We start from the raw sequence: 27,714 nt of genomic DNA, 5'->3' as shown, positions 1-27,714 counted from the left end.
GTGAGGCGGAGATGGTTCGAGGTTGGAAGATGGACCGTTCTCGTTTTTCTTACTTCAAGATGTCATTAATATTGGATTTGTTTCCATCCTTGTGCCAATATATATTTTGAGAAAACACGCAGCTGCTCCAAGAAGGATTGTTTTCAAATTTTCAAGCAATATTCAACTTTGTTAGTTGTTAAACTCAAGACCCCACATGCAATCTGTATCAGGATAGTTTATCTGGGTAATGCATGTTAATGCTCAACATAAAATGCATGCAGGATGCATAATGATCGTATGCCATCGCATCTTAAGGCATTTTTGACCCGATCTTTGCCAGGCATAAATGCCATCAGTACAAATAGATCATATTCTTTAAAAAAGAAAATAAATGCTCCTAAAGTTGAACGGCCCCAAAACCCCAAAGCTTAAATACTATACATGTAAGCCAAGATTATTAAACAACGGGTAATCATTTCAGATGCCTTACCACAATCATTTGAGGGCCAGGTGTAGCCAATCTGAAACTATCATTCAATAAGTACAGGTAGAACTAGAGGTGAATATTTATTATCATTTTAAGATTTGATTTGATCTTCACCTTTGGAATTTGAAATTTCAGCCTTCACATTATTTTGTCATGCTACAGACAAACCAGCCTCGTTATAGGATTTGGTCAGTGACTTCATACATTTTTGCATCAGGATCAGCCTTGATCTCAATAAAATACTCAAACAGTAACCTGTACCTTATGCAAATAACTTAACCTTTAACCTTTAACTGTGAGCCATTCCAGCCAGTAGAGTTTAGGATCCCACACATTTAATGGATGATGATAAAGGGACATTTGTGTGCTTATTATACAATATTAATGGACAGTTTAACATTGCAACCCTTTGTATTGGTTTAAAACTACCATATGTTTAGTTCTGACAGAGAGTAAAAACAATCAATGAATCTGGGGAATAGGAAAAGTCATGAAAGACTTGATTATCATCGCCCCTGGTGATCGGACAGCACAACACCAGGTTAATTAAAAATCAAACAACATTAAAGCTTAAAAAATAAATAATCCACTTGCATGGTTAAATCACAAAAGGAAGACATCGCACATATTAGGGGGGGGGAAATGGAAGTTAAAAATCTGTCAATGTGGGACATTCGTGCTGGTTAACTTTGCATCGGTGCTCCCTATTTGGCAGAGGAAGAACATTTTTTACTAGTTGTTTGCTACAATATCAGCACACAAAGACTGCACAGTGAGGGAGGCATTTCAAAACATTCTTAGTAATCAAGTACTAAAACCCATGGAAGAAGGAGACTTGGTCCAAGGGGTCCTTAAGTTCACGTATAGCAGCTGAGGTGAGAGGAAGTTAGCTAAATTAGCTAATAGCTACATTTTGTTGAGTGTGTTCAGTTAATTAATAACCATCAGGACTTGTATAAGTTCTTAATTTCCTCTTTTGTGCAAATCTCTGAGGGAAGAGGTCGAGGAGACAGTACTGTTCAGCCGTCAGGATGTCGTACCCTTAGTTGTGAGAAGCAGGACTAAGTCTTTTGCAGCATTTGATGTAAATCAAGCTTTGATTGAGCTGAGCTTAGAACAGCCCTGTGTCTCGCCTCCCTGCTCAGTGCAGATAGCTAGTGTTGTACTGGAAGGAAGCCATCTGGACCCGATTGCGCAGCGTCTGGACCTCCAGATCCTGGAAATGGTCGTCCTGATCGTTCTGGATGATGATGTTCTGCAATTCACCGATTTCACGCTCCATCCTGGAACGCAGCTCTCGCTTCATCTTCAGCAGAGCCTGTGTGAATGGCAGTGGTGGAAGAAGTGTTCAGATTTTTACTTCAGTAAGAGTAAATAAGTATTAAAATATACTTTTAAGTACATGTTTATATGTATACACACAGAGACACACAATATACAATTATTGTTGATGGAAAATTAAGTAAATTGAGAACTAAATTCCTTAGTTTGTGAAATATTGACAGAGCCTTGCCGGCAGTGCCTACATGTACCAGAAAGCAATGCGTGCGAGATTTTGACGCCAAACATACATACTTCACAAAACACCCGGTAGCTCGTGGAGGTGGGCATTTTAAACGTGACTGTGTACCAAAAGTTAGAAAGGTGTGTTAGATACAAAGTAAAATGCCGACATGGTGCACCGTGCCTGGATGCTCCAGCTCCAAAAAGAAGAGAGAGGAGCTAGTGAGCGTAAACTACCACCGATTACCGACAGATGTTGAACGCTGCAAACAATGGCCAGCTATGAGACAGAAACACCTGTAACGTTAGCTGCTTCAGCCCACAGTCCAGGTGGGCACGTGCCTGAGGTAAGACTTAACGGTAATGGAGATTCTGCCTCGAGCTCTCATTAAATCGTGATGCGTTATAAACATAAATAAATGTGTCCATGTTTATTTATTGTTGCAGTGCATGTGAATGACATTGGCATAGGCTTATAGGAAACCCGTCTAAACATAATTTTTCTATAGCCATTACATTGTAGCATTAACTTAAGTTAAGGGAAAAATCTTGTCTATTTCATTTTGAGTTAAACTTTACACTTTCTAACACGAGACTCCATTCAAGTTGTTGACTTGTGGCATTTTATCAGTTTAATTAAAAATATATTGCTCATGTTGTAAGACAATCTGTCTAGAGAACTCGAATAAGATACACATTTTAAAGATTTTTGTGACAGCAGTGATAAGTTAAATGTTTACCTTTTCTTGAGCTTTTTTCCGGACGTGTATCTCCTGCCGCTCTTGGGCAAGTTTTTCAGAAAGTAGTGAAAACTGAAAAAGAGGAAGTACATTCAAATCTACTCATAAATTCCAGGATAAGCTTTAAAGTCCATTTCAAAACTATACAACAGTGTTTGTTACTTCCTGGTTCTCATATAGGTCTGTGTGTGTGTGTGTGTGTGTGTGTGTGTGTGTGTGTGTGTGTGTGTGTGTGTGTGTGTGTGTGTGTGTGTCCTACTTGGTCTTTGTAGTAGTTCTCCATGGACTTGATCTGGTTCTGGTGTCGTCTCTGATGTTCCAGCCGCTGCTCCTTAGCGTAGGCTTTCTGTTCTCGCAACCGAACTTTCTGTAGCTCCAAACCCTCCTCAAACAAATGCCGAAACATCTAAACAAACACACAACCACACATCACGCAAAAGACTAACGCACGATTTTCCCATTGTTTGTGATCAACATTTACCTTATAATCTTACTATAAGGTTATTTTTCCACATTTGATTCCTCTCAAGTATTTTAAAACAGGTACCTAACTTCCCTAATCAAGTTTGGGTTTCAGAAGAGATGTACAATGTGTAATGGCAAATTTAGGTTTTAGTTATACTGTGTGAATTATATTGGTGTATGTTTGAAGATATTCTGTGTAAAGGATTTGTGTCCACAGGCCAGGTGCAGGGTGGTAAACACCTCTGTACAAAAGGTCGTCTTGTTCCCCTCTGACCTTCACTCTCCCCTCCCTAACCTACTCCTTATCCTAGGCGCCAGTAGATATACTAAATCAGAACAGAGTCTGCAGACACTGAATTATAGCCTTGACCACCCCTGTCCTGTTTACCCCTTATATTCAGAGTGTGAAGCCTTTCTCTTCAGTGCATTACTCTGCGGGCTTGCCAGTGCATTACTTTGTAGGCTCTGTGTGATCCTGTAAACCTCTGCCTCTTTCTTAGAAGAAATAAAATATCACAAAGACACTCTTTGTCATCTTATTGTTATTTCAACGCTCACTTTGGACTCATCTCGGGACATCGATAGATAGATAGATAGATAGATAGATAGATAGATAGATAGATAGATAGATAGATAGATAGATAGATAGAATTATTTGTTTCCACAACAATTTGGCGTCACGAACAGGATCCATAGAAGATCGTCCTGAGGCGGCGGAGGACCGGTGACTGGCCATCCAGGAGGAAATCTCCTGCCTCTACCTTGACACTGACGACTCTGGGCCATCTCTACTGTGATCCAAAGGACCTGATTGAGTCCACGAATCAACAAATAACCGGGTGAGACGTTGAAATTCTGATCTGTGAATAGAGTGGTTTTCAAGGGTTGTAATTATTCACTTCTGTTTTGGTAATATCTGGGTCATTGTGAATTCTAGTCACTGATTTGGCTTTTGTGACATCTTACGTCCTCCTCATATCCTTTCGATGAGGATAGGTTAAAAGGGGAACTGGAAAACAGAAACGGACGTTCAGGTTAATTAAAATCTGGGTGTTGTAGTTTCTTGACCTAAGAAACATTTGTGTAAAGGTGACCATTGTTCACACACAGTGTTTAAAAAGGCGCAACTCATTTTCTGCCGTAGCTTTATCTTGGTTGAGCTATAGTAACCGAGTGCTCACTGGGACGCCCGTGTTGTAAAGGTCAAAAGTGGATACACACATCCGAATTATGGGTTCGGGTGAGAGTAAGATTCAGGTTTCTCCTCCTGCTGGGGGATGTGTTGATGTCATGGGGTCCAAATATGGAACAGGGAGCATAGATTGTGTTGGTGTATGGATACAAGAACATGGGTTTCCTCCAGGAGGATCATTTAGCATAACTCAAATAGGAAAATTAGAAACAAAATTGAAGGAAGAGCAGAAAAGAGTATGGGGAACAAAGGTAATCAAAGTTAAGGATTTAAAAGAGATAGAAAAACATAGAGAGTGTTTGAAAATGTGGAAGGATGAAGCAGAGCTTAGGGAAAGAAGGAAAATACTCAAACAATTGCCTAAACCCACTCCAGGGGCATTGCCTAGAGTACCAGATGCATCACCTTATTCTTCTCTGTTTAGGGAGCTGTCTAAGCTGTGTAAAGTGGACCCTGATCTGGACACCCATCCTCCCCCATACAGCCCTCCACCGACAGGACAGCAGGCCAAAGCCGAGGATGAAAGAAACAAAGCCTCAGCCCCCAAAACGGGCCCCTCCAGCTCATCTGCACAAGGCACTGCCCTTGTCCATAGACCATGGACAGCAAGAGACATTGATGAGGCCAGTATAGAGCTTCCTCCGCTGTCTGCAGGAGGGAGCAAACTGTCCAAACAACCGTTTGTGTTCTGCACTGCATGGCAGCCAACTGAAAATGAACTAAAAAGAATGCTTCTGAAACATCTGGGCGCAGCAAACTATGCAAAAATAAAGGGAGCATTTGGAAGAAATGACAGGCGGCTCAAAGCAGCTGACTGGGAGGAGGAGGAGAACGAGCCCTATACCAAATGTTTGGAAAAACTCATGGCAGAGATCGTAAAGGCTTTCCCCATCAGAGCTGACCTGACAAAGATCACTTCATGCAAGCAGAGCGCTAACGAAAGCGTTGATGACTACTACACCAGGCTCCATCAGGTCTACGCCCTCCACTGCGGACTTGACGAGCCTGAAGAACCGGAACTCATATACAGTACGTGGGAAAGTCACCTGCGATATGCCTTCGTAGGGGGTCTTCGTGGAGAACTTGGAAAAAGAGTTCAAGAATGCTGTGTCGATTGGGAAAATGCCAGACTGGCTGAGGTTTTGCGATACGCACGTCACTCTGAAAAACATTTCTCTGCAGCCAAAGCTAAGAGAGACCAGACACAACAAAGCGAGCTTCACAGGGCTCAAGTCTCCCTACTCAAGAATTCTACGCAGCCGAGATGGCAGCCTCAAGGACAAGAACTCCAGCCGTATCAGCCATGGCGTGGGGGAAGAGGAAGAGGACGAGGACACAGACGTGGGAGAGGGGGCCCCAACCGAGATGGCCCTCCCCTCACAAAAGACCAGAGCTACATCTGCAGACGTCATGGGCATTGGGCATATGACTGCCCTGAAAAACAACAAAGACCAGGAGGAGAGGTGGTGATAAGCCAACCTCAAATCATGCAACACTGACATCAGATTCCCGAGGAGGGGGGAGAGAATGGAGTGTGCAGAGACGGGAAAGGAGTGACACGCACACGCACACACACACACACACACACACACACACACACACACACACACGCACGCACGCAGAAGAATGCTTTGCCTACTGATTTGGCACAGGCCATTCAAGAAACCATTCAATGTTTAGAGATGAGAACAGCAAAAAAGCCTCTTGTAGAAACATGTGCTAAATATGAGAACGATGCTTATAAAGAGATGCCTACGACCGAGGTCGACGTTAATGGTACCAAATTACATTTCTTAGTAGACTCCGGAGCAACAAATTCAGTAATAATGACCAAATGCACGCCTACGGTTAAAATGAGTGGCAGATACACCCATTCTCAAGGTGCTTCAGGTCTCACTGTAACAGAACATTTTACCACTCCTTTAAAGTGTCATTACTCTGATGACATGGGAGAGGTGAAAATTAAACAAGCTTTTCTTTTGTCTCCACACTGTCCCATTAACCTGATGGGCAGAGATTTGATGTGTTCACTGGAAATTAATATCATTTCCACTCCAGAGGGACTCAAGGTAACAAGAACGCTCCCTGCTGAGCCTTCTATGGTTAAAAACAGCGTACAGATTCCTCTGTATGTTTACCAGTGGAGAATTCCATTTCCTGTAGCTCAGAAAATGGCCTCCTTGGCTCGTAGCCTAGCTAATCCACAAGCGGATTTCATGTCCCCTGAACATCTACACTGCACTACACATGTTTCACATGGACCTGACAAAGACTATGAGGAACATTTCTTCAGAGACCTAAATGACAAATTTGACACGTGACTTTTATGTATCAGGCTCACGTTGTGCTATTTCTGTCTCCTTCTCCACTGACCAGTTATCCCTGTTTAAGATTGACGGCTCTCATCCTCATGTCTCTCTCTCGAAGAAGAAGAAAGATGACGAACAATGGCGCCATCTAGGACCCTTTGTGAGAAGGTGCAGATCTTTAACCGACTGGACTTCCACTCTGGATCCCAAGGTCATGTATTCTCCCTCTGCTGATGTTTACAGACAGCTGTTCCGCTGTCATCTGTACACCTTAATGTCTGTTTACCTTTTTGATGAATGTGACCCAAATTCTACCAGTTCGTTTCTAGCACAAGTGTCTCTACTGCTGGCTGAAGTCTCTGACTCGCTCTGGGCGAAGAATAAATATGACGTAGGCCTCATTCAAAACACTGAGCCTGTGATTATGACACCCAAGTCACATTACAGACCTTCTCAGAAATCAATATCCATTGAAACAGGAAGCCATTGATGGCATCGCTCCAGTATTTAAATCCCTACTGGAGGCGGGTGTTATTGTCCCATGTGATGACTCACCCGTCAGAACACCAATATTTCCTGAATGAATGGAGATTCGTTCAAGATTTGCAAGCTGTAAATGATGCTGTGCATGCCAGAGCTCCGTCGGTGCCAAACCCTTACACAATCTTGTCTCAGATCCCGCAGGGACGCTAAGTGGTTCACTGTAGTGGATCTGTCAAATGCATTTTTCAGTGTACCAGTGCACAAAGACTCTCAGTTTTGGTTCGCCTTTAACTTCAATGGGAGGGGCTACACCTTTACCCGCCTGTGTCAAGGCTATTGCGAGTCACCATCGATCTACAACGCCGCGCTCTGTAACAGCTTGGCATCACTCACGTTAAATCCCGGCTCGGCTCTTTTGCAATATGTAGACGACATATTAATAGCAGCACCCACCAAAGCACAATGTGAGAGGGACTCTATTGAGCTCTTTAAACATCTGGCAGAGGAGGGACATAAGGCCTCACTTGACAAACTCCAGCTCGTAAAAGAGGCTGTGTGTTTTCTTGGGACACTGAGGGTAAAGCACTGTGTTCCAAGCGCACAGAGACTGTTTGTAACAGACAAAGAAACAATTGATGTCATTTTTGGGCATGTGCTCCTATTGCAGGATGTTCATTCCTAATTATGCCCAACTTGAGACACCTCTGGGTGACATGATTCATGGTAAGAGCCTCAGACCAGCAGACCCTATTCAGTGGACAGAGGATGCATTGCAGTCATTTGTTGACTTAAAACTTGCTCTGCAACACTCTGGGTATTCCAAACCCTGACAGACCATTCACTCAAGCCGTCGATGAGTGTAATGGCTGCATGACGTCAGTGCTCTTGCAACAACACGGTGATAAACTCAGGCCGGTTGGGTATTTCTCAGCTAAACTAGACCCTGTGGCTAGAGGTCTTCCAAAATGTCTGCGCGCCGTAGCTGCTGTGGAAAAAAGCTGTCAATGCGACGCGTGACATTGTAGGTTATTCTCCTCTCACCATTCTGGTGCCTCACGCTGTCAGTCACATTCTGCTAGAGAATAGCAGAAAACCTCTCATCTGTCTGCTGCCAGATACATGAGATATCACACTATTTTGCTTGATTTGCCCCATGTGAGTGTGAAGAGATGTACCACCCTTAACCCAGCTTCTCTCTTTCCAGGCATTGATGATGGAGAGCCTCACTGTTGTATTGCTGAACTTCAACATGTTTGTTCTCCCCGAACTGATCTCTCTGATGTTGCATTGCCTAATCCTGAACTTGTCTTTTATGTGGATGGTTCTGCATCACGTGACCCAGCCACTGGCCTCTCCAGAGCTGGTTACGCTGTTGTTTCTGACCGTGAAGTTGTTCTTTCTGCCCCTCTCCCTTCTCATTACTCAGCACAGGCAGCAGAGCTGGTGGCCCTAACAGAGGCATGCAGATTGGCTGACGGTAAAACAGTTAACATCTATACTGACAGCAGGTATGCCTTTGGTGTTGTGCATGATTTTCTCACTTCAGCTTGCAAAGCAATCCAACACGCTGACAAAGTCTCTGCCCTGCTTGAGGCTATTCTTCTGCCTGCGGGCATAGCAGGCAGAAGAATAGCTGTCGCTCGCTGTCAGTCAGTTGCCTAAGTTCTAGAACTGGAGTAGAGTTGTGAACGGCCTTCACTACCCACCTTCTCCTCCTCGGTGCGTGCCCTCATCAGGCGGGCACGGTGCTGGACATGGTAGTCGCTGTGGTACTTCTTGGCACGTGCTATCTGCTGCCTCTGTTCCTTCAGTCTGTTCTGGGTCGACTTCTGCTGTTGGATACGCTCTTTGAAATCCCTCTGGAAGATACATATTTTAAGCTTACAATTGGCCTGCTGTGTATGACAAACATTGCTTGTCCACAACAGGCATGGGATCACATTTTACACATCCATTGTATCTGTTGTTGATAAGATTACTAAATGTGAAGGGACCTTTTTATAATGTGTGTTTATGTGTTGATGCTCACCAGACGCCTGTTGTGGTCCTGATCTTTACGGACGATCTCCACCAGCAGGTCATGTTTCCTCCGGGCTTCTTCCACCTGACAGAGAAGCAGGGGTTTAATAGTCATCCATCAGTCCACCCACCACATAATACATTCCAGATTTGAAAGGGCACAGACACCAAAGTCAGGCACCCAGCCACGTTTTACTGCACATGGCAGACTTGTAGTGGCCACATCGTCTTACCTGGGTTGAGAGTTTGCTGCGACGCTGGCTATGAGGGGATGACAGGGCATGGAGTCTGTCCACCTGCTGCATCTGTTGCTCCCACATCCGACCCAGGGCGTGGGGGGAAATGTGAAGGTGGGGCAACTCATCAAGGAGTACAGGAAGGAGTTCATTCTCCTTCACTTTCACTGCAGAGGACAATAAAGGAACTTTACAACAAAACAATTCTGCCACCTCACCGCCAGATGTCACTAAATCCACACTAGTCCTTGAACAAGGAAGTTGAAGACTTAAAATGCCATCAAGTAATCCTCTTTGAAAAGTCTTAATAACCTTTCCTTCATAGGTTAGCTGCAATTTTAACTTTGGAGCTCCCTTTTAAATAAAAAAACATAAGAGAAGAAAAAAGTAAAATGTTATAAACGTTGTATAATCATATCGCCTGATGTCCAATATGTAATGTCGTTTTTACTGGGTACATCAAACGTGAGAAATGATATGTTATTATTAAATAATATGTTTTCTGATTTATTTATTATTATTTTATTTATTTTTTGTCTATGTTTTGTCTTTGCTAAGGATACATGTGTTAATGCTGGATCAACATTTCCTTAATAAAAAAAAAATCTTTGTTGTTTAATTTGACCAAATGTGTATGATGATAACCTTATTTGTAATGCTTTGTTGTTAAAGAAAAATAAAATAAAAAGTGAGAAAAAAAAAACATGAGAAATGAATGCTGAAGTACAGATGGTCCTGTCGTCCTTTTTGGCCTTTCCAAGCTCCTGTACCGTAACACCACCAATAGAGGAGCATCACCACTTCCTGAAAACCTCTAGCTGTTCCCAGAGTTGTCAGAACAGATGTGGGAGCAGAGCAGAGCAGAGGTGACTTTAAGGGTTAGGACGCCCTTTAGCTCCAGAAATGACTTCATATATGTTATGCATTTTAACCAGTGCCCTACCTAAAAGCAATATTAATTCAAGTATAGGCTAAATGCAGAATATTCGTCACCCTTTTCCCTTGGCACTACATTTTCTCCAACATAGCACTACCGTATTCCTCCGCATTAAGCTCAGCTGTGCCACGCACTGACTGAAGCTGCGGAGGAGCGGTCAGGTCCTGCAGGGAAGTCACCCACTCCTCTAAAGGTTTAAAACATGGTGCGTCCTTGTGTTTTTCCTGGCTGTTCAAACAAAGAAGTGTCCTGGTCCCCATATAGGTTTCACCGTGTCCCGTTGCATGACATTGACCTTAAACAGCAGTGGCTCGTCACAATGAATATAGACGTCGACACTCCACTTGCAAAATTGAGACAACTCCGCGTTTGCAGTGATCATTTTTCTGAAGAGGATTATTTAAAACCACAGCCAAACAAGATAGACAGACACTTGCTGAAACGAGCTGCTGTGCCCAACCATCAGGTAATACCAACACATAAGTGAGATGCTTATGATTTTCTGACAAATAACTAGATATTGACTGTGCATGATGAATAGGCTTTAGTGAGGAGAACTTGTCTTTTTTGGGTTTGTTTGTGATTGAGATGTAGGCTTGCATGCAGTTAAAATAAATGCATGTAGGATGAATGTATGCATGTAAAACTAATTAGGAGCAGCAAATGTTTTCCGGGGTCCCAAAATCCACTCAGAGGAAACCACCAGCAAAGACCCATCAAACCTCCAAATCAGCATCCCCCCTAAGAGAAACACCCTCAACCTCTGGAGCTCACCCCGCCTCTCCTGCTATTGAGTCTGAATCAGAGGTAAGCTGATGGGTGCTCTCTGCAATTCATTGCTACTTCACCAAAAAGCAGTAAGTGTTATTTAATGTTATGTACTTTTTCTTTTTTTTTTTGTCGGTGAACATACTGGTGAAAATGAAGTATTTCAACTTTTTCTCAAGTTATCTAGTACGTATTCTGACTATTGGGAGTATACATTGGTTGGTGGCATTTAAAAAAAAAAAATTGTCAGTAATAAGTTTACAATTACATTTTCATATTCACACATCATTTTCCCCCTCTTCTTTGGCTCAAGCCATTGACCAAAGCAAGTGAACAGCTAAAAACAATCTAATCTAATGTATGTTATACATGTTTTACTCCACACAGACATCTAGCTCCTAAATTGATCCAGTACGATCAGTTTTTCCATACATATTCTTTTCTAAAACTGAAAAAAAAAAAAAAACAGCAGAGAGAAAAACAGGAGAGCATAGAAATGGAAGCATGGACAAGTCAATTGGAAATCACTTCTGGTGGGTAAGGGTTACTTTGGTGGGGATGAAACGGTGATGCCTGACTTTGCCTCACATTTTTTAAAGTAAGTAAAACGTCAGGGTTCAAACTTTCGGTGTCCAATTGTGAGTAATTATGCAATAACATGTATTGAGATACAAAACCTGCTATGAAGACAAATTGTCATTAGACCCTTCTGGTCTGGGATGTTTTTTTATTCAAGTAAACTTCGGTAAATGGTCTGCGAGACATTGCGCTCAGTAAGAGGAGCTCTGGATGGGGGTGATGCAGACTGTATGTAAGGCACTGGCATCCTCTGATTCAGAAAGATCCTGAAGTTGTGTCATAACTAAGTCCTACTCCTAGCAGCAGTAGCTCTATTGGTCCGTAGGCATGGGCTTACAGGTTCCACATCTGCACCACCAGATAGCTTGTACCGTATTTTCCGCACTATAGGGCGCACTGGATTATAAGGCGCACTGTCAATGAATGGTCTATTTTCGATCTTTTTTCATATATAAGGCGCACCGGACTATAAGGCGCATTAAGCGAAACAAAACAGTCAGTCAGTCAAACTTCCTCCACTTCCTACCATTGATTCATTAATGTTGAATTCTCTCGCAGCTGCTCTATTCCCATGTTCTCCTGCGTGAAGCCCGCTCGTAAGCGTGTCTCTTGACAGGAGCCATGTTGGGTCCTTATCCACACACTGTAATGTGATGGTGAAGCACAGTGTGTATTACTCCGCGACGCTCCTGACTACGGTGGCCGTGATGCTGCTGCGGTGCGGCTTTGTAGTTTACTAAGTCTACTAAAACATGTTGACAGAGCGCCGTGTACCACACAAAACCGCTTCGAGGTCAGTAAGCACAACCAGAATTAATCCATATATAAAGCGCTCCGGATTATAAGGCGCACTGTCGTTTTTTGAGAAAATTAAAGGCTTTTAAGTGCGCCTTATAGTGCGGAAAATACGGTACTCTTTCTAGGCCTCCAGTTTCCACAGGTTTTCCCTCTCTTTCTGCCGGTTCAGTCTCCCTCTGCAAACTTCCATTCATAAAAGGTATCCTCTTGTCTCCAGAGTGAACGGAAATTTGTTGTTGCTGTCATAAGCAATTACTTGTATTTGATTTGTTGTCTCTTCCATTAACTCTAACCTCTCCTCCATGAAAGTCTGACCCATACGTATTTATGCGTAGGAATACGGAAGTTTTACAGTTGAGAAAATGTAGTGCCAAAGGAAAGAGCTGTCTGGTGGTAAGGAAAAGATGTGAAAATATTCTAAATATAGCTTACACTTAAAATTATCTTGATCTTTTTAGTTGGGACTTAATTTTAGGTGACTAAATTATGTTTTTTCTGCTGCCCCCATCCAAAGCAGTAGCTAGTTCAGCTTCCATGCTGTTACTACCGTCTGTTTCTCCAAACTGGCAGCGTGCTGATCGCCATCTAAATACTGACTATGGATAAGTACTTCATAAAACCCCACTTCAGACAATCAAATCTATGCCTTTAAGATAAAAAAAAAAGTGTGGGAATGCAGTAGATGGCCCTGTTAGAGGGAAAGATTACAAACTGGAAATATAATGGTTGCCCTGAGGAATGCGGTTCCATGCCATACTACTGTCTATGTTTGCAGAAGAGAAAATATTTGAATTCATTGTCTTCAACCAGGTGTTTGAAGTGCGTCTGTGTTGTGTGGTATTTCACAGCTGCATGACACCTGGGCAGTAATTGACAGACTACCAGGCCAGGTCAGAAGCACAGGTGAGTCAGGGAATGATCTTCACTATCTATTGTGGTTTAGAGGTACCAGTGTGCTGAATAAATAATACTAAAGGTTCTCTTGTAGCGACAGCTTTGCATTACGCTGATGTGTGACTGATGTGATGTTCATGGGGGATCTCGTTGATTCAACACAGACGATGAGCAGTTAACATGTCTTAAGATGTGTGGAAGACATGTATTCATATGGGAACGTCTTCAATTATTTACGGAAAACGGACAGTCTGTGCACAGTGTCTTGCATAGAGAATACTTTTTAATGTGCAGACTAAGCCCTTAAGACTTTTCATTGACATGTTTTTATGAATATCTATTGAAATTCACAAAGGAAGCATTTTTGACATCTCTCAAAACAGATGTGCCAAAGGACAGACATCTCCCGCAGTGCATACGTTGTGAACTTAACAGTATTAATAGGGATTGACTTTGGTCAAGACTTTTCCCAATACAGTATAATGTAAACAATGTAGTTTTGTCTCTGTATACTCCTGTAAAACATTTTTTTTGTCCAGTAAGTTTCTGATGTTCCTCAGCCTGGTGAAGACCGTTAGTCAGTCTGCTGATGTTGTAAAAGTTGTCCGACAGAGTCCTCTCTATGACACATTCTGTGTTTTTGGTTTTGTTTTAACTTTGTATAAGAAATACGACTTTCAACTAAAAAATCCTTTTGACTCACCAAACAGATTTTTAATTCACAGGCATTCAAGTAAATGTTCCTGAGACGTGCACTGCAACCATGGAGAAGTAAGTCACAGAATAACCTTCGATCATGTTCCACTAACGTGCCAAGTAAACCATGTAGCTTAAAATAAAGTTCTGATACAGTAAATCACTACAGAGCCTCATCATTCCCATTTCAGTTTGCAGGTTTCACACCTTTTAACAATGTTGCACCTACAACATCCATAGAGACAACTTATGCATGTTTCCAGTTATATCCATGCTCGATACAGCAGGTGTGTCATTATCATTTCTCGGCTCTCTTTTCTGCCCCATAACAGACCAACCGTGCAGCACATTGTTGATGAGGAGGCCATCCTGCAGCTGATGAAGAACTGCCCGATGTGTGACAGAAAGTGTCGCTGTACCAAACGCACCTGCGGCCCTTACTTCATAGTCTACCAGAGCTGTTACTTCTGCAATTATCAACGCAAGTGGGCCAACCAGCCTGAAGCCAGAGATATGAACATTCATAAGGCAAACGCGCCGCCCAAGAAGAAACTTAGGCCAAAGAACAAGGAGTCTGTAAAGGCTGCCAAGACTCGGTCATCACAGTTTAGTAAGACAAGCACTCCTGAGTCCTACGTCTCATTAGAGGCCTGAAGAGCAAAGTGTTAACTCTGTTTTAGATGTGACTGACTTACAAGAACCAAGATATTGGGCACGAATGAACAGAGTTTCAGTTGTGGATCATTATGATGTAGTTGGAGATGTTTGATGATGACAAGAAATGCTGTAAAGTTGTCTGTTGAGCTGAAGCTTCAGTCCAAACTAATAACATTTAATTTGCTAATAAGGAACACAATCAGAGTAAAGCAGTAAAAGAGGCGATAAGTTTAGCTGGTGGTGAAATTACTCCACTGAAAATACGGTACAGTGCCACTGTGTTGTGGAGAAATAGCATTTTGAATACTAATCACACATCTACAATTATAATAGAAATGTCCATGTGGTAAATATACAAGTCTTAACCTACTTGAAGGAGCTTTCCTGGGGGCCTCTTGCCTTCTCCGTCCTGGTGTGGTTTGTACGTTACGTTGTGAACTACGCTGGGCCTTCGTTCTTGCTGGGGACAGTCTGGGGGCTTCGGAAACATCCCGTAGTATGGCCTCTCTGTACTGGCGCTCCTACACACACGCAGACACACACACACACTTAATTGTAAGCAAACTGTATGTTGTAACAGCACAGCAGTTATTTCCCCTTTGCCATTTCATATAAAATGAATCCCAATTTTTGGAGGTAAATTGTTGTTTACGGATTAAAGTTCAGTTAAAAAGGGAAACGTTCTCCTTCAGTTTCCTCTAGAACATACCAAGAAATAACATGCTATTTATATTTCTATGAAATGAAAATTGAGGAAATGTTATTTGTGTTTTAATAGTAAGTCTTTAATGTGTTATGACTAACTGCATTTTAATATATTTACCACTGTATTCTATCTGAACACATTTGCTTTCACATATTGATTTAAGTCGTGCAGGAAGTGCAAGTGCACATTGTATTTCACTTCTATTATCTAAAGGTTTTAATTCGTTTTACAGTATTCACAATTGATCTCATTGCGAAGGGAACTGTTTGAAAGTCAGGTCACTGTTGCAATATCTGCCTGTATAAAACCTTGGTTACAGTAAAATATGTTAAAGTGATCAATGTGATCTTTCTCTTAATTCACTGATTTTCACATAAAGGAAGTAAAGAACCAAGCAACCATAAACTAGCACAGAGCCTGTAGTCACAAATAGTGAATATTCCAACTGAAAGTTATTTTAAGCAGCAGCCCTCGCACAAAAGTTTAATTGATGTCATCCGTAATGTTTTGCATATTGGAGGATGTTACACAGAGCATTGACATCACATCTTGGAGATAATATCTGTAAATTTGACTTTGCTTATCCCCTGCAAATGTGCCACACAAGACAGAGACTCAATTGGCAATTTTTATATCACTGGAGATCACGATTCAAAAATATATTTTTTTAAATCTGTTGATGAGAATTATATCGATATAAGAAACAGACCAAGCTCTGCGTAACAACTTAAACAGGAAAGTTCTGTAGATAAAGTATTCATACTATGAGACATCATACTAATGACTCACGGCTTGTTGAGCTTTGAGGCGTGCCTTGTCTAGATCTGCCCGTTCTTTGTCTTTATATCTTTTCAACTCCTCCTCATAGGCATCATTCTCCAGATACTGAAAGAGAAAGATTCAGTTTTACTTTAAACATATATGAGATCATGAGTAGAACCAAGAGCAACAGCTAATTCATTTAATAACTGAGAATCAAATTATTTTTATGATGAAAAAACAGAAATGGCATATAAGAAAAGAAAGCATATAAACAATGAATTGATGTATCTTTTAAAATATGCAAACTCTTTTCAATCCAGTTGAAATAAAACACAGAAAGTTACTTATCAAACACTATGATATTGGTTAGAATCATTATTATATATTATTATTACCAACTTTTTGAACTTTTTAGTCGGGGTAAAATGATTTGCAATTTTTAGAGTACATTCACATTTTCAGACAGTTTTGGCACTACACATTACGGCCTAACTTGGTCTTTATTGCCCTTAAACTACATCTAAAAACCTACCAGTCAGGCTTCAGTGAAGCATTTAATATTATCTATTGAGCAGTCCGCAAATTACAGCCAGTTGACATTGTCAGCACCTATTCTTGAGTTCAACTAAAGCAATATTCTGTTTACTAACTAAAAACACTAATATATTATATCAGTGTATTCTATATTATATCGCCTTGAACCTACCTCTGAGTATGCACTGTGCTCTATAAATAAAACCACGTTGCCTATATGGTACATTTTAAGGGGAAGCACTATGGAAAACAATAAGTGTGGTAATACCTTGCTATGTTTTCTGTGAGACAGTCTGCCGTGTAGCTCTCTTGGCCTTGAATGATCAGTAGCTGCAAGGTTGGTTTGTCTCCCATCATCCGGACTCAAGGCCTCTGCCATGGCATCTTCTAACTGTCCGTGCAGGGAGCGACGGACCCGTGGAGGGGAGGGGGATAAGGAGCGTGTCCGGTGGGTGGATTCACCGTCAACTGTTCCTAAAACTAATACATGTTACAATTCAATACATGTATTTTAAGTGTCAGCAGCTCTTAAAAAGATATTGAATGTGTTCACCGTGTGTTTACCTGTGTGTTGTCTGGGAGTCCTGCCACACTCCATGACGCTGTCACTGTGGTGGGACTGCTTGTCTTCCTCTCTGACTTCACTGGACTCTCCGCTTTCCCCAAGAACTCGTTTGAGCATCTGTAGGAATTGCATGTTGCAACACATAATTATCACATATAGTATTTATCCTGGTTAAATAAAGAAAACTGTGGTGAGCTGACCAAAACTATATCAACAGAAAAGGTAAACAACATACTCCAACCCAACCCCCAACAAAACAAACATACACTTGCAGAAAGGATCAAATTAGCTTTTGCTTGAAAACACTCATGACTATATGCTGGGACCTTATACAAACTACACACACATACACACACCTGATCGAGTTCCTCAAGTCGATGCGAAAGGTTTTCAGATAAGTGATGCAGCTCCTCTTCTGTTTGCTTGTTCCTCTGTCTGCGATACGACAGAGGCTCCTCCAACCTGCTACTGTTCAGGGAGACGATTACAAAGACAGTCAGGAACATTGTCCCCTCATAAAATAATTATGTCAATGAGGACACGCTATTCCTTATTCTATAGTTTCCCCACTGTTCTCCAGCACTCCACCTGTCTTACCTGAGGCCTGTCCCAGCTCTGGGATCTATCCTGCCATCCGGTTGTTTTAGTGTATGACCTAGATACTCCTCATCTTGCTCTTCCCCCTCAGCATCTGGTGGAGAAGGGGTTGTAACTATCCTCTCATCCTGCAGGCTGAGGAAGAGCACATCTGGCTTGGTGCGGAATAAAACCCTCCTGGGACCCCCATTGGTCGGCTGAAATTAGAAAAAAAAGTAAATCAAATTTAACATTAAATTATGATTTATGGACACAAAATATCTTCAATAAGTCAATTTAGAAAATTAATATCCAGTGTCTATTTTTAAATTCCATATGACTTGGATTTAACCAGTGTATACTGTATGTCACTTTATATGTCAGTTTCAGTGTCCACCCTTTTTAAACAGAGCAACCCGGGTTGCTGGAGATAACGCAATACTTAAACAATAAGGATCCGAATGTGTCTGTGTGGGTTTGAGGTGAAGGCATGTTACTCTCTTACCTCTAGTGTCTCCCCCTCTACTTCTCTCCCGGCTCTTTGCTGACTGGACAAAGACGTCTCACTCGGAGCTGGAAATAGAGCAAAACATGACATCAAGAACAAAGTCACACTTCACTCTGATGGGGGACTTTCACTTGTTAGCGCTCACTCCAGCAGAGAAACAGTACAATGTGTTAGCTGCCCTGGAGATCCACCACTCAGTCATAAGCGTTAGGCTTTAATCCCATGACGTGCGATTTGATTAAAGATATCAAACCCTTTAATCCCTTGATGTTTTAAACTGAATAACAATAGAGGCACTTCTTTTTTACTCACCTGGAGACTGGGGAGGAGGAGACTGTAGTCCATTGGTAACAACTGTCTCAGCTGGCGGTTTAGCGGTCTATGTGAGAAAGATAGTGAGAAAGTGTGAGGGAGATAAGAGCAAGAAAAGAAATCTTAAAGCCATAACTAAGCTGCGTGTGTGTGTGTGTGTGTGTGTGTGTGTGTGTGTGTGTGTGTGTGTGTGTGTGTGTGTGTGTGTGTGTGTGTGTGTGTGTGTGTGTGTGTGTGTGTGTGCAAATAATCACGCAATACCAAGCTCTTGTGCAAGGCTGGGCCTATCTTATATTGAAAGTAAGTGTGTCAAGTCTGTCAGACGGCACTTCCTAGTTTCAGTAGTTCCCTTATGAAATGATAAATATGTGTATGTCTGTAGTTTTTCTTTGACATATTATGTTTAGTACTAAAAACGCCTTAATCAGTACATACTACACCTGAAAACATGTGGCTAGACTATAATTTAACAGATATTCAAAATGTATGACAACATGTTGCATTGCATTAGTTAAGGAGGGGAACTAACTGTCCAAACTCACATGACAGCAAATATCACTTCATTCTGATAATCTGATCTGGACTCATATAGATGCATCAGCAAGGATTTGTTCAATAAAATAAAAGATGTTAATAGGTTTACTCAAGTCCAGCTGCCAAAAGTACTTTCAACAGAGTGCTGCTTAACTGTCGACACCATTGGTTCAGATCAGGGTTTGGTTTATGTACTTAAAACAATCTGAAGCAAAGGCTTCCTCACACACAGTGAGGGTGTGGTTGATCATGGTTGGTATCTGATTATTAGTAGTATTGTTATTGAGAAAAGTACGGAAGTGTGAAAACTAAAACATGTGCTTCCACTAAAATTTTACATTTTATTGTTGGAAATTGGTGCTTTATATATTTATATATATATATATATAAACCTATTAATTTACTACTTGTCTACATAACAGTCCTTTTTTATTCTTTACCTTAATTAAACCATCTTTGTTGTCGTTGCTGCTAGTTTTTATCTATATTTCTGAGTTGGTCTTTGTTTCTTTTTTTGCATCCAGACAGGTGAATTCTTTTTTTTTTAACAATTTGAATGAGTCATCAACCCTTATAATAACTTTATTGGCATGGAATTAATAAAATAGGAAGTTTAAGTATGTAAAAGTGTTTGTGAGTGGCAGAGAGAGACAGTCATGTATTGATGTCATTATAGTAATAGATCTAATAGCTTCAAGAACTTTAGGAAGATAAAAGAGTTTGCATGTCTTTTCACTGCATGGAAATGAAAGGGAAATTGACAATAAATCAATTGAACCACATCATACTGAATTGAATAAGGCTACCTCTGTAGTGACAGGAGCGGATCCCTCCTCTGCATGCCCTTGACTGGATTTGGTTGGCAAGTGTGGGTCTGTGTCGGGTCCGCGGGGGGTGTCTCTCTGAGAGGGAGGCTGCAGAGCGACGGCTGAGGGCAGCTGCTCAGTCAGTGGAGTGTCCTGGGCGTCCAGAGGACCAGAGGTGGGGACTGCGTCTGAGGTTTGGGGAGGGACGGTCAGTCCTCGCAGATTAATAATGTGATTTATTGAAACACTTTCTACAGCTGCAAATGATAATCTTAATAATGGAGCGCCTTGGTCGCCGAATGGTTACAGCACATGCCACATAACGTCAACATTGCCAGTTCAGTTCTGAGTTCATCAAAACATAACTAACATAACATTCACACTGTGGCACTGCAGCCATTGACTACTTATCACCAAAGACATACAAATCATTAGTTTTGCATGTTAAAATGTCTATTTTAGGAGTTTTCCCACATCTAAGCCTTAATTGAGATTAAAGAAAATGTTAAAAACAAATCTTTTAAAAATGATCTTTAATATAATGATAACTTTTAACAATCAATCAAAATATCAATGATACTTGGAGGCAACATGATGTGACTGAGCAAATATATAGCTTTATTATTTTGCTTTATGTAAATAAGGTTAGGCCGTGTTTTGCGGGGAAGCCACAATACCGGTTAGGTAACTACTGTGTACTGTGACAACTAAAGCAACAACATTAAACCAGTGCATACAGTGTTACACTCTGGCCCACAAAACATCTGAGGGAAGAAAAAACATTGATAGGTATGCATAAAGAACACAAGTCATGTTGCCCAAAAACAGTAAGTCTGGTGAAGATGGGCTGTGTTCGAGTGTCTTACCTTCTTGTTTGGATGTGAATGTGCGTGCGGAGACTCCCAGCCCAATTAGCTCACTGGTTGATCCCATCTCCTCAGCATTCCAGGTATGGAGGGAATGTTTACTGGAATGGAGAGCGGACCTGAATGATACAACATGATATATTATTTACCCAAAGTAACTTAAGCACTATATAATACAATTATAGATGTTTCCTTTGGTATACTTTCTCTGAAGTCATCTAATGACAAAGCGATTCAAACTGTGGAACTGACAGATTTTTTAAAGGAGTCAGCAAGACATTTAAATAATTAGTTTGCATGTAAAATATGAGTTTTCCAGATCTAAGCCTTGTCTTAAATTGAGTCATAGCATAGCATTCCTTATTCCAGGGCCGTCATTTCACGTGACAGTGACATAGTTGATGGTAATTAAGAACTACATGATACTTCAGCTTGTATTTCTCTGGGTAGCCATGCGGCGTGCTCAAGATGTCGCTCAAAAACAGAACTACCTTGTTCTCTTGCCTTGTGTTGCAATAACTAGTTACATTTCCGCCAGCGAAAATGGCATCACAAAATATGTAGTGTAGAGGATGTTATGGAGGAGGATACATTGTACAGGGTAAGAACTCTGCTTTCTCGGTCAGCAGGCACCGAGTAACCTATGGCTTCAAAGGACTACTTTACTACCAACGCTGATTGGACATCCACAAATGCTCCCTTTAATATTTACACTACTGCTGAAAGTTTGCCTAACTGGCTGTTGTGTCAACAGGATGTAAAGACCGGATCAGTCCTTAAGCTGAATGACATGTTCGCAGTCATGTGGAACAAGCCTGACTGTGGGCTTTAACTGAGGGCTTTAATTAAACAGAAAGGTTGGTTTTCTATAACTGTAACTTTGTAACTGTTATGTCCTGAAGTTTTAATCTGACAAAAACTTTTATCACATATGATCCTCGCTCTCTCTATTTGAATCCCTACTTGTCAATTATTAAATAAAGGCTTTCATAAGATAATTCTTTTTTTAAATTATACAAAAACACATTGGTTGTTAAAACATTTTTAAAAATGTAACAATTTATCTCCAATGCGATTCATTTTAGTGTTCGGGGAGTATGTGTAGAAGGTCTTACTCTCCACTGGAAAACAAAGATCCTCCATCCAGGTTAGCCTCCTTATTCTGTGTGGCATTGCAGATTGTGGGCTCCTTGGTTTCATCAGGCACATCGTCATTGACACCGTCATTCAGTTCTTCTGAAAAAAAGGATGAAGAAATGGCCCAGAGAAATGAAAGAAAATGTACACATAAAAAAAAAGAAAAAAAGCACATCTCAGGGCAAAGAGAAACCAATACTTGTAATTGCAACATGACCTCCATGGAATTTTAAAGAGGAACGAACACTTAGGACCTTTAATTCAACAAGCTGACTCTCAGTATTACTCTACTGCGGAAATTCACTGTTCAAAAACGACAAAGACAAACTATGTCTGACAAACACCTGAGGCCATCTTGTAGTTCTGAGCACTAATTTAAAATTTAAATGACAAATACAGCAACTACTAACTAACCTAAACACTAAAAGCAGAAGCACTACTCTTCATTGTTAGCCACTGAAAAAAAGACACCGCACTGTACCAATGTCACCACAGCTCAGACTAATAATCATTTCAGCACCTAACAACTCAAACACTCAGCATACACATCACAGTACACAGACTGTTGTTAGCTATATTGTACTCCGTACCAATTTCAGTATTGCACATCCAGATTGTTCAATTAGGCCATTTAGAAACTTGGAGCACTTGTACGTGCTGACACAGTCATTAACTACTAATTGCTGTTTGGCAGCGGTCTGAGGGACGGTCCACTCAACACAAAGGCATCCTCAGTTCTGGCACATGAAGAGAGCTGACTGTTCTCTATAAATCCTGCACCAACTGGTTTTAAACTTGGTTTAGGACACACTATGTCCTGTTAATGCTGAAGGACAAACACACAATCACTCCTAAACAGAGATGCTTCAGTCAGTAAAAGGAGAAGTAGCTGTTTAAGGCAACCTGAGAACACCGGATGCTAGAGGCTGCCATGAAAGTAGCTCTCTGGACACTGCTCTGCAAACCATGATGACATTGGAATATGTTGTATTGTATGTTTGATAGATTGATAGCAGTTCTGATAATTAGGGCTGCCTCTTCTAAGTCAATTAGTCAGCCAATTGGTCGATTTAGTCCTAGTCGACTCTTCAGTAGATTAGTAAATTTTAAAATGCTTTTTCATGCTGAATGACTCGTTTCCAAGAAACTTATGAACACATCCCTGGTAGACACAATAATTAGAGTATTGCTTTTGGGTGATTGTTTGTGGAGAAACTATATAATTATTAGTTTTACAGATCTGTTGTTTTCAAATAATTGATTAGACAACAAAATTGCGTTGAGTGTTAGTCAACTAAACATGTATTTGGTCGAGGACAGACCTACTGATAATTAGATTTTATGTCAAAACAACAATTATTTTGTTGTGCATATGTGTAAATATTATTCAAGTAACATTAGCAGGGCACCAGCTTTTTGAGTTACTAAAGCTGAATATTTCGAAAAATAAGGCAATTATTTTGGCGAGTTTTTATACATTATTAAGCTTTTAAATATGTGATTAAAATGTGACACAAAACAAAGCCCTTTTGTGTGCAAAACTTTACTTAGAGATAAAAACATTATCTGTGAGATGGAAGAAGGAAAAGTGACAATAGTATCTGCCTACCACCGTTCTGTGACTCCTCGCTTATCTCCTCCTTGAGATATTCCAGGAGGCCATCGAAGATTTCCAGGAGGTTCTTGATAGACTCTTTGTCGCCACTGACGACATTTTCTCCTGCAAAACACACAAGTCATTCTCAGCATTATTCCCAGGACTCATCTATTGCTGAAGAACATTTCTCCTGTGGTTGTCCTTGTGTTTTTTGCATCCCGCTTCATGAAATAGGGCCATACTGCCCAAAATAAAAGGGACTTGATGGTGAAACTAACATCTCAAGTCTCTCCAAGTGAATGTTTGAATTTATGTAGCAGTTTATCATAGTTGCTCTTCTTTTATAGATGCACATGACTTAATCAATATTGTTGTAAAGAGTGATCATGTTTACCATACCTGTAATGTGTGAGAGACTGATCTGAAGGTAATCCAGGGAAAGTGAATCAATCACAGACTGAACGTTGTGGATGTCATCCTCTTGGCTGCATGGCGCTGCAATGTAATCTAAACAAATACATACGCACCAACATAAATGACCAAAGCATGTATGAGACCACAGAAATGTCAATGCCAGCAGCGTGCATTCACACACTTTCTTGAACACAGTGGTCCTTCACTTTAGCTCTTTCCTGAACATAACAATGTATTAAAGAGCTCAGCAACATTAACAGTCGCATGATGGCATGTTTAATGGTCTTAGGAAACATTCCTGACATACTAAGCTCTCTCTGGAGATCATGCTCTAAACTAAAACCTAACAGCTTGTTAACTTTCAGTGTTTTTGGCCTTTTGATTAGAAAGGGGGATTTTCAACAATAATTACTCTGCTGACAATTTACTTAATTAATTAATCATTTGGTCATTTTGTCAGTTCAACCAGCACTACTAAATCTTTAGATACTCAGCTTGTTAATCGCAATTGACAAAAAAAACCGGCAAATCATCACAGCTGAGAAGCTGGAAATGGAGAATATTTGTAGCTTTTACTTAAACAATAAACTACACAATTACTTATCAACGATAGATGTCGAGTATTTTCTGTTTATTTACTTATTGATCGATCAACCAACTGTGTTGACATTTGGCTGGTCTGCAGCTTAATCTCACCTGGAACTTTCTCCCCCAAGATGTTTTCATACAGAGCAGTGAAGACATTTGCGTCGCAGTCCATCAGCTTCTTCAGCCTTAGCTTTATGGGACACTTGCTGAGTAGATCATTTGCCACATCTACCCAATCTGTAAAGGAATGCAACAGTCTTCATTATGATCTAAAACAGTAAAGTAATATCTAGAAAGTATTTTGGGGCGGCTGTGGCTCAGTGGAGAGCAGGGTCGTCCTCCAATCAGAGGATCGGCGGTTCGATACCCTGCTTCGGCAGCTTCGGCAGTCCATTGTCCAGTCGATGTGTCCTTAGGCAAGACACTTAACCCCAAGTTGCTTGGAATGGATGTTGTATGAATGTTAGTTAGAGTCTGATGGGCAGCTGGCACCTTGCAGTGTAGCCCCGGTGTGTTAATGTGTGAATGATATGTACCGATATGTAATGATATGTAATATAAACTTTGAGCTACTGATTGTAAGTCAGATAAATGACTGTATAATGTGCTAGATGACTGTAATGTAGTGTATTTCTACAGAATGATAAAAAAGAGAGGCATGTAATGGTTAAACAGAATACTTCCTTAATAAAGGAGACATCAGTGTAGCATGAAGAAAGATTTGACTCATTATGTTTCCTTTACATCACAAACCAGCACCTCCTCTAGGGGTGATAGTGTTCATCCGCGGCAAACTTAAGTTTGAGAGCGCGGAGTGATCTCTCCCTGTGTCCTACACACTAACTACTCACTACTCTTTATATGTAATGTTACATTATGTACTCTAACTGTCACTAACTTATGTGTGACATACAATACCAGTCAAAAGTTTGGACACACCTTCTCATTCAACTACTTTGAAGAATGTAAAATATAAAACATATTCTGGTTTGTTGAGCATTTGTTTGTTTACCACATAATTCCATATGTGTTCATTCATAGTTTGGATGTCTTCAATATTAATCTACAATGTAGAAAAAAATAAATAAAGAAAGAAAAACCATTGAATGAGAAGGTGTGTGCAAACTTTTGACTGGTACTGTAGTAAAAAAAACAAGTATTATAAATAAGTAATAAAAACAGGAAATAATATTAAATAAGTAAAAGTAAAAAACCCACACTAACTAAAAAATATTGTATATACAGACAAAATAATTGGTGTAATTAAACTGTGTGAGCGTAGTGACATTATACTAGTAAAAAAACAAGTATTTTAAGTAAGTAATAAGAACAGGAAACTCCATATGTGTTCCTTCATAGTTTGGATGTCTTCAATGTAGAAAAAAATAAAGAAAAACCATTGAATGAGAAGGTGTGTCCAAACTTTTGACTGGTACTGTATATATATATATATATATATATATATATATATATATATACATACATACATACATACATACATACATACATACATACATACATACACAGTACCAGTTGAATGAGAAGGTGTGTCCAAACTATATATATATATATATATATATATATATATAGTTTGGACACACCTTCTCATTCAACTACTTTGAAGAATGTAAAATATAAAACATATTCTGGTTTGTTGAGCATTTGTTTGTTTACCACATCATTCAATATGTGTTCCTTCATAGTTTGGATGTCTTCAATATTAATCTACAATGTAGAAATAAAGAAAAATAAAGAAAAAAACATTGTGTCCAAACTTTTGACTGGTACTGTAAGTTGTCTTTGTTTTCCCCTTTGAGTCTGACAATGAAGATGAACAGCAGGTGGATGTGAAACACGACACAGCTCTGGACAATGACTGTGTGTGTTAATCAACATGTTGTGTCTCTCCTGTGTGACGTCAGAGCTGCATTAGCCTGGTGGCTAACGTTAGCTGCTGACGGGCTGCAGCTCGTCTCTTACCTCTCTCTCCCTCCTCCATGGACCAGCTGTGGACGAGTCAAGACCTACCGACTGAGTCTCTCACGTAACCCGGAGCCCACACCTCTCTGCTGGGGTCGGTGCTGGTGTTTGTTGTGGGTTTCAGGGAGAAGGAACTACAGTCTCTGGTTTAAAAGTGAAGTCTTCTCTGATTGGACGTTAGGCTCCTTCTTTGTTTCCGGGTTTCCCCTTTGATGGGTGCGTACCGCCCCCTGCTGGTCACTGCGTATAACACAGGCAACAGGCAGCATGTTGGAGTCAAATGACTGATCATAGTTTAAATCATCTTCACTGACAATATCAAAGCTGGAAACATTCACAACAACTTCACTTCATAGACTACATCTCCACACTATTATTGGTTAAGGGGTCTTATAAAATAGTCAGATGACACCAGGATTAACACTACCTGCTGATCACATTACATCCACCCTCATGAACATTAGGTCCTCTTTTGTCCGCAGATTAAAATGTTATCAAATTAAACATTTGAAATGTATTTGAATAAATGAGAAACAGGTGTCTTGACCTTTTTTTTAATTATTTTACAATTCATTGAATCTATATTTCAATGTTATCCTTTGACTGCGGATTAATTTCATTAATCCAGTTTGTACCATATCTCCACAGTGATTTCTATTTTAGTTTTCCTTTTTTTTTTATGGGCAACTAATCACAATAGTAGGGATTCAAAATGGGAATTCACACCTGATTTATACAGTCACCTTGAAAAGTTAGCCAGTCGCCTTCAAATGCCAATTATGTACCAGACGGTACATACAGCAGACTGGTAAAGGCCTATTTCACAACATATGTTTAGGAAAAAGACACAACCATCATCATAAATGTTATTATTATTACTTGTTATAATAATTTATGTGCTTTTCCTACTGTGACATGTCCAAGCTTGCCTGTGAAAAGGGCATTGCATATTTTATCCACTGCCATGGAAGCCAACCAGCAATGTATCGGTATAATACCCTGCCCAAGGTTTGTTGAAAGAAATGTATGTAGGATTTTGCCCGATGTAAGCATAGTATTAGCTGAAATTATGAAGTCATTATTA

General features: G+C 40.5%; 1 protein-coding gene across 5 annotated transcripts; it reads right to left on the bottom strand.

The window, feature by feature from the left end:
* Positions 1 to 787: 787 nt before the first annotated feature.
* LOC129095701 (centrosomal protein of 95 kDa-like) lies at positions 788 to 26,818 on the bottom strand. Of its 5 annotated transcripts, none has more exons than XM_054604247.1 (22): positions 26,631 to 26,818; positions 24,759 to 24,887; positions 24,048 to 24,155; positions 23,661 to 23,771; positions 22,030 to 22,150; positions 20,915 to 21,033; positions 20,049 to 20,236; positions 18,709 to 18,775; positions 18,394 to 18,461; positions 17,910 to 18,106; positions 17,669 to 17,780; positions 17,312 to 17,429; positions 17,016 to 17,221; positions 16,241 to 16,336; positions 15,116 to 15,266; positions 9,414 to 9,583; positions 9,191 to 9,265; positions 8,868 to 9,020; positions 2,972 to 3,118; positions 2,713 to 2,784; positions 2,220 to 2,252; positions 788 to 1,787 (listed from the first exon to the last, which is right to left on the bottom strand). In XM_054604247.1, the coding sequence occupies exons 1-22, from the start codon at positions 26,647 to 26,649 to the stop codon at positions 1,611 to 1,613; spliced, it is 2,637 nt and encodes an 878-aa protein (XP_054460222.1). In that variant the 5' UTR covers positions 26,650 to 26,818; the 3' UTR covers positions 788 to 1,610. The 5 variants fall into 5 exon arrangements, with proteins under 5 accessions (XP_054460222.1, XP_054460221.1, XP_054460220.1 ...); XM_054604246.1 differs by having other exon boundaries at positions 17,016 to 17,227; positions 17,669 to 17,777; XM_054604245.1 differs by having other exon boundaries at positions 17,016 to 17,227; positions 22,030 to 22,147.
* Between the last annotated feature and the right edge of the window lie 896 nt (positions 26,819 to 27,714).

This window comes from Anoplopoma fimbria, chromosome 9, assembly GCF_027596085.1.
Source record: "Anoplopoma fimbria isolate UVic2021 breed Golden Eagle Sablefish chromosome 9, Afim_UVic_2022, whole genome shotgun sequence".
Lineage (NCBI taxonomy): Eukaryota > Metazoa > Chordata > Actinopteri > Perciformes > Anoplopomatidae > Anoplopoma > Anoplopoma fimbria.
Note: the sequence above shows the minus strand (reverse complement) of the source record. Positions and strands in the feature narration are given on the sequence as shown.